We start from the raw sequence: 15,713 nt of genomic DNA, 5'->3' as shown, positions 1-15,713 counted from the left end.
TTCACTAAAGTCATACTACAAGCATATACATATATATATATATATATATATATATATATATATATATATATATATATAAGGAAGAGGATAGGGAACAGTACACGTCCCTGGGGGACACCTATATTAATATATATTGGATCAGATAAGTGTTTTACTACCAATCTTTTGCAAATATGTGAGATTTCAACTCTTTGCACCCTGTTTTCCAGATATGATTTAAACCATTGCTTTGCTGTACCCCTAATTCCTAATAGTTCTAATTTGTGTTAAAATTCTATGGTCAACTGTGTCAAAAGCCTTTGATAAATCCAACAAAATACCTGTTGCATTCTCGCCCTTGTCTAATGCTTGTAGTATGACTTTAGTGAACTGTGCTATAGCTGTCTGTGCAGTTTTTGTGTGCCACTTACTTCTTCAAAATCTAGACCTATCAGACCATCCCTGTCAGATATTAAAAGCAAATGTTTGTGTAGAAAAGTCTGATAAATTGAATGCATGCAAGAGGGTCTTCTCAGAATCAAACCTATGTCATTTCTCATCTCAGTTACAACATGAAGGGTGGGAGGAAGTGTATGCAGAAAGAAATGTAAACAAAATGTTTAATAAGTTCATGACAATATTTAAACTAAAATTTGATGAAGCATTCCCCAAAACACCGCATTCAATTGGAGCAACAAACAAAAATAAATGGGTGACCAGAGGTATCAAAAAATCCTCTGAAACCCTAAGAGTGTCAGACATGGGGAAAAAATACTATTTGCTGATGACAGGACTGTAGTGATTACAGACAAAAGCTCAACACTGTTAATAGAAACATCCAGTGAAGCTCTCAGAGAGAAGCACAACTTGTCACTAAAGAATAAAGTAACTCTCATGTGAAACAATACGCTGAACTGACTCTGTTTGCTGATGATACAAGCATGATTATTAATCCAGTAAAAGAAAGCCAGAAAGAAAATGATACAAATAAGGTCTTTGGAAAAGTCATTAAATTGTTTTTCTGTGAATGGGCTTGCTCAGTACTTTGAAAAAACACAGTGCATCCAATTTTCTGCTCCAAATTTATAATTCCTTCAATAAACATAACACATCAAATAAGTCAGTAGCCAGGGTAGAGCATACTAAGTTTCTGGGTGTACATATACATGAGAATCTTAATAGGAAAATTCATATCTTGGATCTCCTAAAGCGACTAGGTTCAGCAACTTTTGCAATCAGAATAATTGCCAATTTTGAGGATGTAGAAATTAGTAAGCCAACAGACTTTGCATACTTCCACTCTCTGATGTCATACAGAACTAAACACTTAGGCAAAAGGTATTCACTGCTCAAAAGAAAGTAGTTAGAATAATGTGTGGCGTTCTTAGATGCACATCTTGTATGCACCTGTTTAAAAGGTTAGGAATTATTACAACCGCTCCACAGTATATTTAGTCAGTAATGAAATTTTTTCTCAACAACATGGACCAGTTTAAAACCAACAGCGACATTCGTGGTTACAATACCAGAAAAAAGAAAGACCTACACTTTCCTTCATTTAACCCATCTTTTGCACAGAAAGGGGTAAAATATTTTGCTATAAAACCTTTTGATACATTACCAGATGAAACAAAATGTCTGACAAACAGCAGTAATAGTTTCAAAAACAAATTGAAATCATACCTCCTTGACAACTCCTTCTATAACATAGATGAATTCTTGAATATGAGTAAATAAATCTGGAGATATAATATATGCATTTTGTGCTATTTAAGGCAATGGGATAGATAATAGAAATATTTAGGTATAACACTATAATGTGAACAAAAAAAAAAGCAAAAGCTTATTTCCTGCGTGGATTTCTTTTGCATTTGACACGTTCCACATCATAACAGTTTTCCGTGCTATTGATCAATGGAACACGTAACTAACTAACTAACTGTCAAAAAGACAAACTGTATAAACTTCTGACTAAATAAACAACCCATTGACATTACACTGAAAGTAGACAATGAGGTACTTGATTGTGTAACAGACAGCAAGTTCTTGGGGATGAATGTAGACTGCCAGCTAAAATGGACAGTGAATGTGAGAATTTTAGCAAAGAGGCTATCTTCAGCATGTTACGCCCTACGAATCCTTGCACGAGTGTGCGATATTTCTTCCCTCAAAGTAGCCCACTTTGGATATATACATTCAGTCTTCAGTTATGGGATAATGTTTTGGTGAGTAAGTACTGAAAACATACTAACTATTTTCAAGATACAGAAAAGAGATGTTCGAATAGTAACAAATAGCAGTAACACACTGTAAAGTGCTGTTCAAAGAGTTAGAAATTCTGACAGTTTCGTGTGAATATATTTATCAAAAGATAGTATATATAAGGAAAAGCATTAATCTGTATACCAGAAGCAGCGCAATTCACGATCATGGAACCAAATCCAGACACTGTTTACATCAAAACAGAAGATACAAGTCAAAAACTCAAAATAGTGTGCTATATTATGGTATTAATTTGTACAACAGATCACCACTAAAAATAATGATCCCGACACCTTTAGTCAAAGGCTAAAAAAATATTTCCTAGATAATAGCTATTACACAGCAGATGAATATTTAAAATAACTATAGACTACTGCTCATGAACTGCGTAACAAATTTAACTTGGCATGATTAGAAAAGTAGAACTAAGTATAGGAGCTGCATATACTGTAAAGAGCCCTGTTGATTTTATAAGAAATATTGTACAAACATATGACGACATTCATGCAATGTATATTGTACTACGGATGAATCAATCAATCAATTTACAGGGTATATCGAATGGAACTCGAATGCTGTATCGAAGTAGTATTCGTCCGTGAACTATCGATTATGTTACTGTTTACATATCGGGTTGTCTTCGGTTTTTGTGTTTCCTAATTTTTTTTATCTTCATTTGCATGGAAGGGGGGTATCTGTAGTCATTTGCTATTGAATTGGAAGTATTTATCTAATGGATATATATATAAAAAGGATTAATTAGCGAGGGACTTTTATATATGGGATGGAAATCGAAGGAGTCTACAGAAATAAAACTTTTGAAAATATTAGGTTATTTAAACGCTTAATCGGAGAACTAACGAATGTAAACAGTAATATGGTTCATTCACAAGACTGTATAAAAGTTTTGGTAGGAAAGGAAATTCGTTTGGTTCCGTGCTCTGAATTCAGTTTTAAATGAATGTGTTGACCTTTGACGTTTTTCATAAAAATAGCACACAATACAAAGTGCCGACAGGTCGTAGGGTTGGATGTAGTGAAGTAGCATTTTAACCAGTTATGGAATTTTGAGTTCCTTCACTTAAAACATGTGGAATAGATAACCTTCGTAAACCGATTTCGCGGCGATGGATGAACTAATATTCCATGCATCGCAGAGATTAGAAGCCCTTCAGGTAATTAGAAAGAAAAACGACTGCTGGTGCATCACACTGTTTAGCATGACCAAGCTGTTCTCTTAAAAAAACATAAATCTGTTTTTCAGATTCGACTCTTGTGCAGCGTCCAGAACTTCCGAAACAGTTTGCAGGTGTATTCTGAACAAATTCAGAATGCAGTAGTGGAAGCATTAAATAGCCCGCGAGGACTTTATGTGCAGGAGGGGCTACATAACACTTGGGCCGCTGTTCTGAGAGTTGGAAACGACGTTAAAAGTGTAGCGAATCGAGAATACATATACGATGTGTATACCCGTGTACTTCGAATCGTACTTTCTGATGGTAAAGAAAATCACACTGTTTACCACTATCAGTTATTTTCACAAATTCGAGTCATGTAATTGAAATTAAATTTCGGTGTGTAATAGTGCTTGCTAATTCTCGTGGCAAACATTTGTCCTAACGTAAGGGGTGTGTTTGAACGCGTTGGTGATGTACAGAGTTCCTGTGGTCGTGTAGAAGCGTAGTATAATAAACAGATGCTAATGGAACAAAATTAAACTGAACGAAATAAATGATGTTTTCCAAACCTTTAACGAAAACCAATTCACCGTATTATACAATGTACCCTAAAAAAACCACAACATATGTGTATTATGATCATTTTAACTTAAGTTATTGTTAACCTCCCCTGCACCCCCCGGCCCCAAAATTGTTCATATCGCACACACACCTAGCTGTAACAGCTGTTAAGATAAAAAACTTAACCTGAAAACTACATTTCCATTCATACTCTGCAAATCACTGTGGAGTTCATGAACTATGATTTAGAGAGTACATTAGTAATGCATACAGTGGACTTAGTTCATTGATTGACTCTAGTACTGCCATGAACTGTCGTCTCAGTACAGCCATTATTCTACACACACTATCCTGGTCAGACTTCACCATTACAGTCTCTTCCATTGTCCTGCAAAGTCTTTCTACATGTCATGCAGTTTAATTGGCTATTTTTAAAAGGAATCCATCTTTTCACGTGAGACCTTGCTCACCATTTGATGCTGTTAGAGCCTGGATCTATTAACAAGAGTGTTTCTGGTTTCCATTGCGACACCAGTCAAGTCAACCAGTCCATGTCACCCTCCATCTCGAATTTCAATGAAACTTGGCTCTTCCATGCATTTTGTGTGCTTTGGAGAATATTGATGTAGATTTTTCCCATACAGAGTTAACTAGGCCTAACCATACCAGATTGTAGTATTTCCTCTCTTTCCATTTTCATTTGCTGACATTTTAAAGTGTGGAAATTTTGACATTTTTAGTTCTACATGTAATGATGCGAAATTACTCTTGTAAATGTTTTGAGAATAAATTAAAGATTTTTCAGTCTATGTGAAATTTCTTGGTTGTGTGTTCTATAAAGTATAAGGATTGTAAACAAAATTACCTAATACTTGTAAATAAACCGACCAACGCAGGAAAAATAATATACATATACTTACGTTGTTGTATTTTACTATGTGAAAAACATTGTTCAGCATTACACTGTACGTCACATAAAGGGAAAGGAAAGGTTTAACTCCCAAAAATCTTTTTTCCAAAATAATCCTCAAAGCATGTGCTGTCATGTGAGAAAATAAAATTAATGGTGGTGTTCTTTTATGGTATTGTTGCTACTATACCAGTTCTGAAAATTTTAGGGCACTTTGTTTGTCTCACAGACTCAGTTATTGCTGAGATAATACTAGAAGTAATTTTTTAAAACATTTTTGATGTCAGTGTTGTTATACATCTCTGCACTCCATTTGTCATCATCTTATTTACACTTGAAAAGACACCATTCATTGTAGAGTACATTGTGCTTGGTTAATATTTCCTTATGTTCCATTTGTAATGTCACAAGGGGGAAAAGCTCTCCTGTTGGCTGGCTGGATGCCCTTCCTGCCGCCGCCCCAAACCCCCCGGGATGGAGTTAGTGTACCCCAGCTCTCTGCGTCTAGTATAAGTCATGGAATAGTGCGAACGTCTTCACATGTGTGCGTGTCATGTAACTTGAGGCGGAACGTGGGGACCAGCCCGGTATGGACCTAGTGGGATGTGGAAAACTGCCTAAAAACCACATCCAGGTTGGGCGGCATACTGGCCCTCCTCGGTAATCCGCCGGGCAGATTCGATCCAGGGCCGGTGCGCCTAGTCCAGGAAGCAGCGCATTAGGGCTCTCGGCTACGCTGGTGCGTGGTGGGGGTAGAAGCCTTTGCTAAATACAAAAAGATGTATATGAGAAGAATATCTTGAAAGTGTGTACAATGTAGAAGAGCTGCCACAACAGATAAAGGAGGTAGAGGAGGTTAATGTGCAAGAAAGAGATGATCCAGTAGTATGGTCAGAGTATGATCTATCGTTGAATGATTTGATTTGAAATGTGTCATACAGAGTGCATGGAAAGCCTTAAGAATCATTGAATTTAGTGAAGTGTGTATGAAGTGGGTTATTTCATCTGGGAGTGTATGAAATTAACCAGAACACCAATGGCATCACATTACTGAGGAAGAAACAAATGAATAAATGTGAAAACTGTTGTTCAGTCAGCCTAATGCTAAATGCTTAAAAACTGACAAGAATGATAGAGGATTGTAATGAAAATTGCTGTTTCACTGGGTGAAGATTAGTTGTGTCTGAGAAATGAGAAATTACTAGGAAATCAGCTGTGACCTAGCATTTAGTAATGAAGGAAAAAATTGGGGTTAGCTCTTATAGTGTCAGCAGCTCTTGTGTAGCATGCTGATTTTGGCAGTTCATAGATGCTGATTATAGCAAATCAGTTGATAGTACACATAGGCAGTGAGAATCTTGAATGTAATGATTTATTTAGGCAGGAGATATGAACTGATTACATTTGTTTTTGATAGGGAGAGCACCATAACTTTCAATAATCTGGTAACTACAACTTTTATGGTTGCTTACTGATTGTCACCTTTCTTTGATGACTGGAAAGAGTTGGATGTGCTGATAGACTAGTCTGTAGTGAAGCCAGAGGCCTAAGTTATGTTGGAATGTAAGAGTTTGGTTCTGAGATGACAAAGCTAACAAACGTGAATGGGAAAAAGTTATATGTGCTGACATACTGATCTGAAGCATAGCCCAGGGCCTAGTTTAGATTGGAATGGGATAAGTTATTTGTGAGTTGATGAAACTAATAAATCTAACAAGAAAATATGATTGCCGTAATAGACTAATGTGTAGCATAGCCTGACATATATGTTCGTCATTGCAATAACATACTTGGATGTCTCATTTCTGATTTTACTGAAAATTCCAATGATATGTTTAAATCTAACCTAACAGAAAAACATTCCAACAAACTTTAATTTCAGACTATAGACAATTACAAACAAGAATGTCCTTGGCTGCTGTATGCTTTGTCACGTTGACTTCCTGTGGTTCATCACACATTCCGTTACCAACAATACCTTGCAACAGAAAAGTTGCTGACACCATATAAACACCTTTACCGGAGAATGAATAGAATTAAAGATAATCTTCATGGCATTTGTGCATTTAAAGAAAGTCAATGTATGGTGGAACAACCTGTTTTAAGTGGGTATACAGTACATAGACAGTTGAGAAACTATGGTTTGTAGATAAACTACAATGAGAAGTGGGGAATTTGTTTCAAATGGGGGGGGGGGGGGGGGCGGAGACAATAAATAAACAGTTGAGAAACTATTCATTACATAAACTGCAACAAATAAGAGAGACTTCAGGAATTGTGGATGCTTGTAGCCATTAGTTGTGCAAGTATTATTGTACCAGGTGCAGAAAGATAATCCCGAATGTTTCATCAGTAACACCCATATCTGTTCGTTCCTCTCCTGAGTAACTCTTATGAGCCCCACTGTAACACATTTCACTGAATGCTTCATGCAGATCTTAGTGTACTTCGCAAAGAGTGATACATTCATCACACAACCATGAGAACCATTCCCAGAGATATACTCGATGCCATCATCAAATGTTTGATATAGGTTGCAAACCAAACTGTCACCTGCATCACAACTGGTGTTACATTATTCTATTAAACAAGATTGTCTTTTATTTGGGAGGAACAAGGTGCAATTCCTTATCCAGTCACCCAGATTTAGGTTTTCTGTACTATCCGTAAATCTTCCAAGAAATGCGTTCGGGAGAACAGCGGTTCAATCCTGCGTCTGGCGATGCTGATTTAGGTTTTCCATGACTTCCCTAAATCGCTTCAGGCAAATGCCTGGAAGGTTCCTTCGACAGGGCACAGCTGACTTCCTTCCCCATCCTTCCCTAATCCGATGGAACCAATGACCTTGCTGTTTGGTCTCTTCCACCAAATCAACCCAACTCACCCAAGAAAATGTCAGGATTGTCCTTTGGAAAATGACATTGTTGATTTTCTTCCCCAATCTGTGTTCCATTTCTGATGATCTCATTATCAACAGGACATTAAACCTTAATCTTTTTTTTATATTTTACTAAGATTTTTTTCTAAGGATTCTAAACTACAGGTGACATCTCTGAGCAATGCATTTGGCTTACAATTGCTAGCTATCCAGTTCTCATCGGCCAAAGCGCGCTGACATTTATCTTCTGTAAGGATGTGGAAGGTTCAATTGTAATCCAGTCATTTGCTCTTGCCCTAACATGCAGACTGAAGGAAACTACAAATATTTTTGGTTTAAGAAAGACTCGCTGAAAATCAAAAGAAAAAACAAAAGAAAGAAAAAACTTGCTAGTTTTTCAGAGTAATCGTTTTTGAACTAGAGAGGAAAAAAAATGCTCACAGAGGCATGTCTATCTCCTTACATAGTGTCATATGGACAAACGGTGCCAGTGTTGCCTTTCACCAGGTTAAATAGATTATTGTGGGAATTGTGTTGAGATCAGTAGAGGAAGAGGGATTGGCAGTGGGTGGCTAACAGCTCAGAAGGGGGCAGCTGGCTTGCCAGCTAGAAGGGGGGATGCCAGGTTCATTGGCTAAGCCTGTGATGCACAGTTGTCAGAGCCGTTGTGGAGCAGTGCATGCTGAAGGTAGTGTGAAGTTGGAGGTATGAGAGATTGAAGCCACAATGATTACTCGACCGAAAGATGATTTGCAAGGATAGCTCCCATCTGTGTAGTTCAGAGAATCTGGTGTGGCAGGGAATCCAGGTGACCTCTGTTGTGAAGCAGCCTTTGAAATTGAGCATGTTATGCTCATCTGCTTGTTGTGATCAACTTTGTTCTTGGCAATAGGATGGCAGTAGCCATTCACTCCAGTGGACAGCTAGTTGGTAGTCATAATGACATAGAAAGTTGTGCAGTGTTTGCAGCAGAGTTGGTGTATGACATGGCTGCTCTCACAGGTGGTCCAGTCTTTGATGGGGTAGAATAAGCCTGTGACAGGACTGTAGTAGGAAGCACTGGATGGATGGTTTGGGTAGGTCTTCCCTCTGGGTCTTCCACAGGGATACAATCCCTGCGGGTGCAGTGTAGGGATGGACTAGGATGTTGTTTGGGTTTGGTGGGCAATGTAAAACCACCTTAGGAGGCATGGGAAGGATCTCAGATAGGGTGTTCCTCATTTCAGGGCATTGTAGATAACAAAAGTGCCAACAAAGGATATGGTTCAGTTGTTTCAGTTCAGTGTGATATTGGCGGGGGGGGGGGGGGGGGGGGGGGGTTCAGGGAGGAAAACATTTTATCGTGCATTTATTCAATGTGAAGTTTTGATGTTGTTGACTAAACCAGTTCCTGTTTTAGACCAGTTCTAGTTAATCAATGTCTTGTATCTCTTTAATATTTGCCATGCACCTGGCACCTGGTTTCTCAGGGACAGACTGAAAATAAAAGTTTGACAAGTATTAATCTTCTACATTGATAAATCATGAAACCCAATGCTACAACCAGTGTTGTTTGCCACCAGTACACTAGTCTTTGTTGTAACTTTGGCAGTCTGTAGTTGTCCTCTTCATAATTCCCTTCTACACCAGCCTTTGTCTCCCATGCATAGACCTAACCATTTTGGAGCATTGTGGTATCACGTCACATATTCTTTTCTTGTGCGCTCTTCTTGCACTTTTTTCCTCTGTCTTCTCCCTTTTTTTATACTCTTTTGTCTTCATTTTGTATACTTTTTGAGTGTAAATTTTAGCGCAATTTATTCCTTCTTGTCACTACAAACTTTTTCATTTTTTGACCTGTTTTTCGGCTTAACCTTAGTTCCTCTTGAATCATATTATAGAAATCATATCCTTAAGAAATGAGGATTCTTCTGATTACAATAGTGTTTCCAACTGTATTGAAATCTTGCATTGATTTGAGAAGATGCCTTTTGAAACATTTGATGATTTTCTTATACATATAAAAATGGAGTAGTTCGAGGGCACCCATTCAGTGGTTGTATGGGGGGGGGGGGGGGAGGTTGAACTTTTGGTAGGGAGTATTTTTAACAATTTGGATGATGAGTGGTGATTTTTTTTTTTTAAAGACACCATGAAAATGTTCCAGTTCCAACCCTGTTAAAATTGACTTTTAAATCACTTTCTTGAAAGACAAACACCTGACTACACTATATTTTTCCTTGTCCTGAGAGCTGGGGGAGGGGGTGGGTGCACCCTTTGGCTCCAGATGTGGAAGCTGTTGAAGCAGTTACACTCGTTTATAAAAATGGAGGGATCTGCTGCAATGTATAGCATAAGTAAAATGTAAAAGGCCTTGTATATAAAGTAAGAGAATTTACTTTATATACATGGTATTTTACATTTTACTTACACTGCAGGAAAATCCTGAATATTCTGTTATATCATAGGACAGATGGGTGAAATATGAACAAAAAATGGTTGCTGCCATCTGACAATGGACTCAGGCCTGAAACTAGTTATGATGACATAAGTCATTCATTAAAAGAGTTTTGCTGATTGCAGTTTTTTACCAGTGGTCTCTGAGAAATCTCATTTCTGCAACCTGAGTTATAAACTCTTGTTTATAAATGACCCATGACTCACTTCCATACAGTAACGGAAGAAGCAGCCAAGGCCTATAGAATTTCAACTGTTTCTCTTCCCATGTTTTGTTTCCCAGGCTTCTATTTAATATCACAGATGTGTCTGAGAAATTTGCTAGTTTCTTTTCTGTATCTTACTTATCTTAATTTTATTATGTGTAATACTATACGGAGGGTGAGGGAGTCCAGCAAGACAACAAGCTGAACTGAAGTCAATAAACAGATAAACTAACCAAGAAGCTCAGTTTGGAATTGTGTACATTTTCAAAAGTCTCTCTTATGAATTATTGTTTTGAGAAATGAAAACTAAGCAGTAAGAACTCAGTGTAAAGTAGATAACTGCACATCTTGCAGTTGCCTTTTTAAAAATATAGGAATTCTCACACTGGCTTCCCAGTGTATTTACTCTATAATGGCATTTGTTGCTAATTATGAACAACAGTACAGATCCACAATAAAATATGCTGTTTAGTGTCCTCACCTACAAATCACCCACAGTAAAATATAGAAAAATAATTTCCATATAGGTTTTTTTTTTTTTTCCCCTCCCAGACTGATGTTCTTGATTCTAGTAGAAAGAGTCTTCAATTAGTTCCTGTCATACATAAAACAAGAACCTATGAAGCCATGTAAAATGAAATAAAAATATACATTTGTAGTGACTGACTTTAAAATGTCATATTATATACATCCAAGGAGTGAGCATTTTTGTTAGTATTGAGTCAAGTATCAATTTTCATTGCAAGCAACATAGATAACTGTTTTTATATGATAAATATTAATGTCACCATGAAGATATTAAGGTATCAATATGTGACAATCATTAGCTATATAATATAAGTGAGGAAGCAGCACCTTTCTTCAAAGTAGAGCTTTCCTGTTAGTTTTATTGTGTTATGTGTAATCTGAGAAACTCCAAATAACTTAGGCAGTATTACCAAAAAATTGCATTTTTTTCTGTTCTGTAGTGTCTGAGATTTTGTTCCCACTGTACCTTTTGTTACATAGTTACATGTTATCACCCTTTCCAAACCTTTACTCCATGTGCTGTCTTACATTTTCTTTCTAGTACTATGAGAGTATTCACTGATCCAAAACATTCAAGCTTAGTTGCCATATTTCTGTTGTTGTACACTTGTACCAAGTCTGTTTTCCAAGGATACGCAGTTGTCTATCTTTATTATCCCTTTTTCTCTGCAGCATATGACTTGAATGTGTATTATAGCTGCCTATTCTTTGTGGTTGGAGGAGCTCTTGGCTTTACTATTGGACTATCATGGAGGAGGACACCACAATCTTCTCAGAGGATGAAGGCAATAGGCTGCAGTTATTATGGGGGAATAGATGTAAGTTTTTTTTTTAATATTCTCTATTTACTAACTTAATTTTTTTGAGTGCAATGTCTGTGTAAAACTTAATGTAAACAGCTTTATTCACTTTTGGGCATTTTTATGGGACCAGTATCATCCACTAAATAATTAGGTAAATGACAATAACAATAAAAAGTGCAACAGTTGTGTAAATGACAGTATTAATTTTTAGAAAAATATTGTTACAGATGGATGCTGAAAATTATGTGGACCGATAAGATAAGAAATGAAAAGATTCTGCACAGAATTGACTAGAAATGTAATATATGTTTTTTTAAATTTATTTTTTACCTGTGGACTCTAACTGACAATTTCAGTTGGAGACTATCAGGTGCATCATTCAATTTTATAAGCAGACCGACCCAGACATGTAAAACAAATGTGTGATATAAAAGGATCACATTTACAGGCACATATATAATCTATATATGCATGTTAAATATTCTCTACCATAATCTAACAACTGACATTTTCTATGAGACATATATTTAAGTATTTCAGTTTAAAATAACTACTTTTTTATTTTCATTTATTTGTTGTGAATTTTGGCATGAAGGCCATTCAGCCATCTCTCATTGTTTTGGAGATTTGCAGAGTGAGGCTGTGTTTATCAATTAATTTCATAATTAGTTTGAAAGTTGCAATATTATTCTGATCAAGGAAAGTTGATATAGTAGTTGGTAATGGTTGGTGACGTATTAGTTGTATGAAATAGGTTTGTTGATTTCCATACAGTTTACATTCAAAAGATATGTGATTGATATCCACTACTGTTATTCCATCACATTCTCAATAAGGGTTATCTCAAATTTGTATTTGGTGAAGATTACACCTCCGGAATGAAATTTTCACTCTGCAGCGGAATGTGCACTGACATGAAACTTCGTGGCAGATTAAAACTGTGCGGTGGACCAAGACTTGAACTCAGGACCTGTGCCTTTTGCAGGCAAGTGCTCTACCTACTGAGCTACCCAAGCACAACTCATGACCCGTTCTCACAGCTTTACTTGTGCCAGTACCTCGTCTCCTATCTTCCAAACTTCACAGAAGCTCTCCTGTGGACCTCTCAAGACTAGCACTTTTGGAAAAAATGATATTGTGCAGAAATGACTTAGCCACAGCCTGGGGGATGTTTCCAGAATGAAATTTTCACTCTGTAGCAAAGTGTGCGCTGATGTGAAACTTCCTGGCATATTAAAATATATTGACGGGCCAAGACTTGAATTCAGGACCTGAGCCTTTCACGGGCAAGTGCTGTACCAAGCAATATTTAAGATTGCACCTATTGTGGTGCTGATAATTTTTTTATTTGCCTTAATTGTGTGCAACCAGGGCTTTGAGGGAATGTTTGGCTGTATCTGACCATCGTATTTCCTTTGATGCATATTGATAATTGATATTCTTCTTCTAATTGACATTTTATTCTTCTACATATTGTAGTCTTGCTGGTAGCCATGTTTCTATTTGGGATGTTGCTGTACTCATTACTCTAGTTGTTTTTTCAAGTCTAGTGTCAAAAGTAGAGGCTGACAGTTATTAAACTATAGGGTCATTCCATCTCAAATCAACTAACAGTCTGAACCTTGGTATCTCAGATTTGGATGAAATTTTTTTCAGGCAATGTACCCAATAACACTACTTTAAATTTGAAATTTCAAATTTTTCTGACCTTTGGTTTTTGAGTTTCAAGGGTTTAAAAATAAAAAAACCTCCGTTTTTGATCAGTCGAGGATTGTTTTAAAATGCTGTAGCCCAAATACTATACAACCTAGAGAGCTCAAACTTGCACCATTGTTTTCCTCTATAAATTCCCTTCAATTTGATATGTAACATGACTATGCCACCTAAATTTGAAAATTTTAAACTATTCCAAAAAAACATTTTTTGAAATTTCCAAAATACATACCCTCGGATTTTTTTTTTTATAAAAATTGTATGTGTTGTCCAGTCTAACTGACTACATGCGTGCAAAATTTCAAGATGGGATCTCAATGAGTTCTTGTATAAAATAATATTTTACTACTGCTTTACACACTAGTGAGGTGAAAAGCAGACTATTTCTAGGCTATGAATACTAAGGTAGGCCTATGTAATTCTAACAAACTTAAATTATTATGTTAGCCTTTTTATGCAACATTACCCTCTTATTGTTTGTTAATTCATTAAATGATATTTTAATTGAATAATAAAATATAAAAAAATAACAACTTAAGAATCTTACGATTTTGTATGACATTCACTTTTTATTATAAAAAAAAGTGAGATTTTCATGTAGGGTCAAGGCTCTGGTTTTGGCCACTACCCCACTTATGGCCACCTGGATGTAATGGGGAAGCTACACTGCATCCTTTCATCATATATTATAAATGAGAGGGAAAACTGAAACATCTGCAGTATGTCTTCATATCAAATTGAATGAAACATAATGCAGTCGCTTTCTATGTATTCCAGAAAAAAATGCTAGAAATCATAAACTAAAACTTGCCTTTTGTGCTTTAAAAGATTACTTACTTTTCTGATGGCAGCAGTGCACAATATAAAAATAAGAAAAACTTCCTTAATATGTGTTTGCATAAAACCGATTCTGAAGTTGAGGCAGAATGGGAGTTCTGTGCAACATCCCACTGCAAGAGCGCATGCGATGGCCTTGGCAGAACTGTTAAGCAGCTAGCTGCTAAAGCCAGCTTACAAAGGCCATATGACCAACAAATCTTAACACCCAAATCACTTCATGTATTTGCCATGGAAAACATAAAAAACTTTGACTTTGAATATTGCACAACAGAGGACTATGAACTGACCAAGGAATACTTACTTCCTCGTTTTAGTGACTCAAAAGCAATTGTGGGAACACAAAAGTTTCGCTCATATAAACCCTGCACAGAGTGTCAAATTACTGTCAAGCCTTATCATTTTAATCTGGATGAGTCTCAAGAATATGTGACAACACTGAACCAAATAACACCGTCACATATGGAAAATGTTACTACTGGTTTTGTGACAGTAGCATATGACGACTCTTGGTGGCTAGAATGCATTGAAGAAAAATACAATTACATGTACCGAATAAATTTTTAACACCCAAAGGATCCAGCCCAGTCTTTTTACTATCCGCAACCAAGAGATATATTAGATGTCCCAGGAAATACTCTTTTACAAACAGCGAATCCAACAACAGCTACGGGAAGAACCTACATTTTAAGTGCTAAAGAAATGACGTTGTCTTCTCTTGCTTTGGAAAAATATCTTAAAAGATCATAAAAGAAGCACGTTTAAATTATGTTACACCTACCCTCACTAAACACTAAGTTGTATAGATACCATGTGTATTAACTTTGTAAATATCAATTGGTTTTAGAAATACAGTTCTATCCATGCAGATATCAACAAGTTATTCTTTTTTCCAAGTGAAATTACTTATATGCCAATTTCTAATATAAGGAACTTCTTGTAAATGATTACAAATAACACTGAAAAACCAATAAAAAGATAATCTCTGCCATTTACAACTAAGGATGAAGGTGAGTGGCTCTATTCAAAATTTTAACTTGTAGCACGTATATTACCAATTAAAATGTGTTCACTTCCTTCTGATGCATAGTTAAAATAATCATGAACATTAAATTAAAACAACACTATATCATTTAATGAAATAACAAACAATAAGAGGGTAATGTTGCATTAAAAGGCTAACAAAATAATTTAAGTTTTTTAGAATTACATAGGCCTACCTTAGTATTCGTAACCTAGAAATAGTCTGCTTTTCACCTCACTAATGTGTACTGCGGTAGTAAAATATTATTTTATACAAGAATCCATTGAGATCCCATCCTGAAATTTTGCATGCACGTAGTTAGTTAGACTGGACAACACATAAAATTTTTATAAAGAAATCCGAGGGTATGTATTTGGGAAATTTCAGAAAATGTTTTT

At 36.2% G+C, this 15,713-nt stretch overlaps 1 protein-coding gene across 4 annotated transcripts in view; it reads left to right on the top strand.

Annotated features, from left to right (window-relative positions):
• The first annotated feature begins 2,872 nt into the window (after positions 1-2,872).
• LOC124803122 (reticulon-4-interacting protein 1 homolog, mitochondrial-like) overlaps positions 2,873-15,713 on the top strand; it is a 170,332-nt gene continuing 157,491 nt past the window's right edge. For 3 of the 4 annotated variants that reach the window (XM_047264294.1, XM_047264297.1, XM_047264295.1), the window contains exons 1-3: positions 2,874-3,416; positions 3,506-3,740; positions 11,611-11,756. In XM_047264294.1, the coding sequence (XP_047120250.1) occupies positions 3,369-3,416; positions 3,506-3,740; positions 11,611-11,756 (429 nt within the window). In that variant the 5' untranslated portion in view covers positions 2,874-3,368. Of the gene's footprint in view, positions 3,417-3,505; positions 3,741-11,610; positions 11,757-15,713 lie in introns of all 4 variants that reach the window. The other variant, XM_047264293.1, reaches the window with a different exon arrangement.

The sequence above is a fragment of the Schistocerca piceifrons genome, chromosome 6 (assembly GCF_021461385.2).
Source record: "Schistocerca piceifrons isolate TAMUIC-IGC-003096 chromosome 6, iqSchPice1.1, whole genome shotgun sequence".
NCBI classification, from domain to species: Eukaryota; Metazoa; Arthropoda; class Insecta; order Orthoptera; family Acrididae; genus Schistocerca; species Schistocerca piceifrons.
This window is presented reverse-complemented; position numbering and strand designations above follow the sequence as displayed.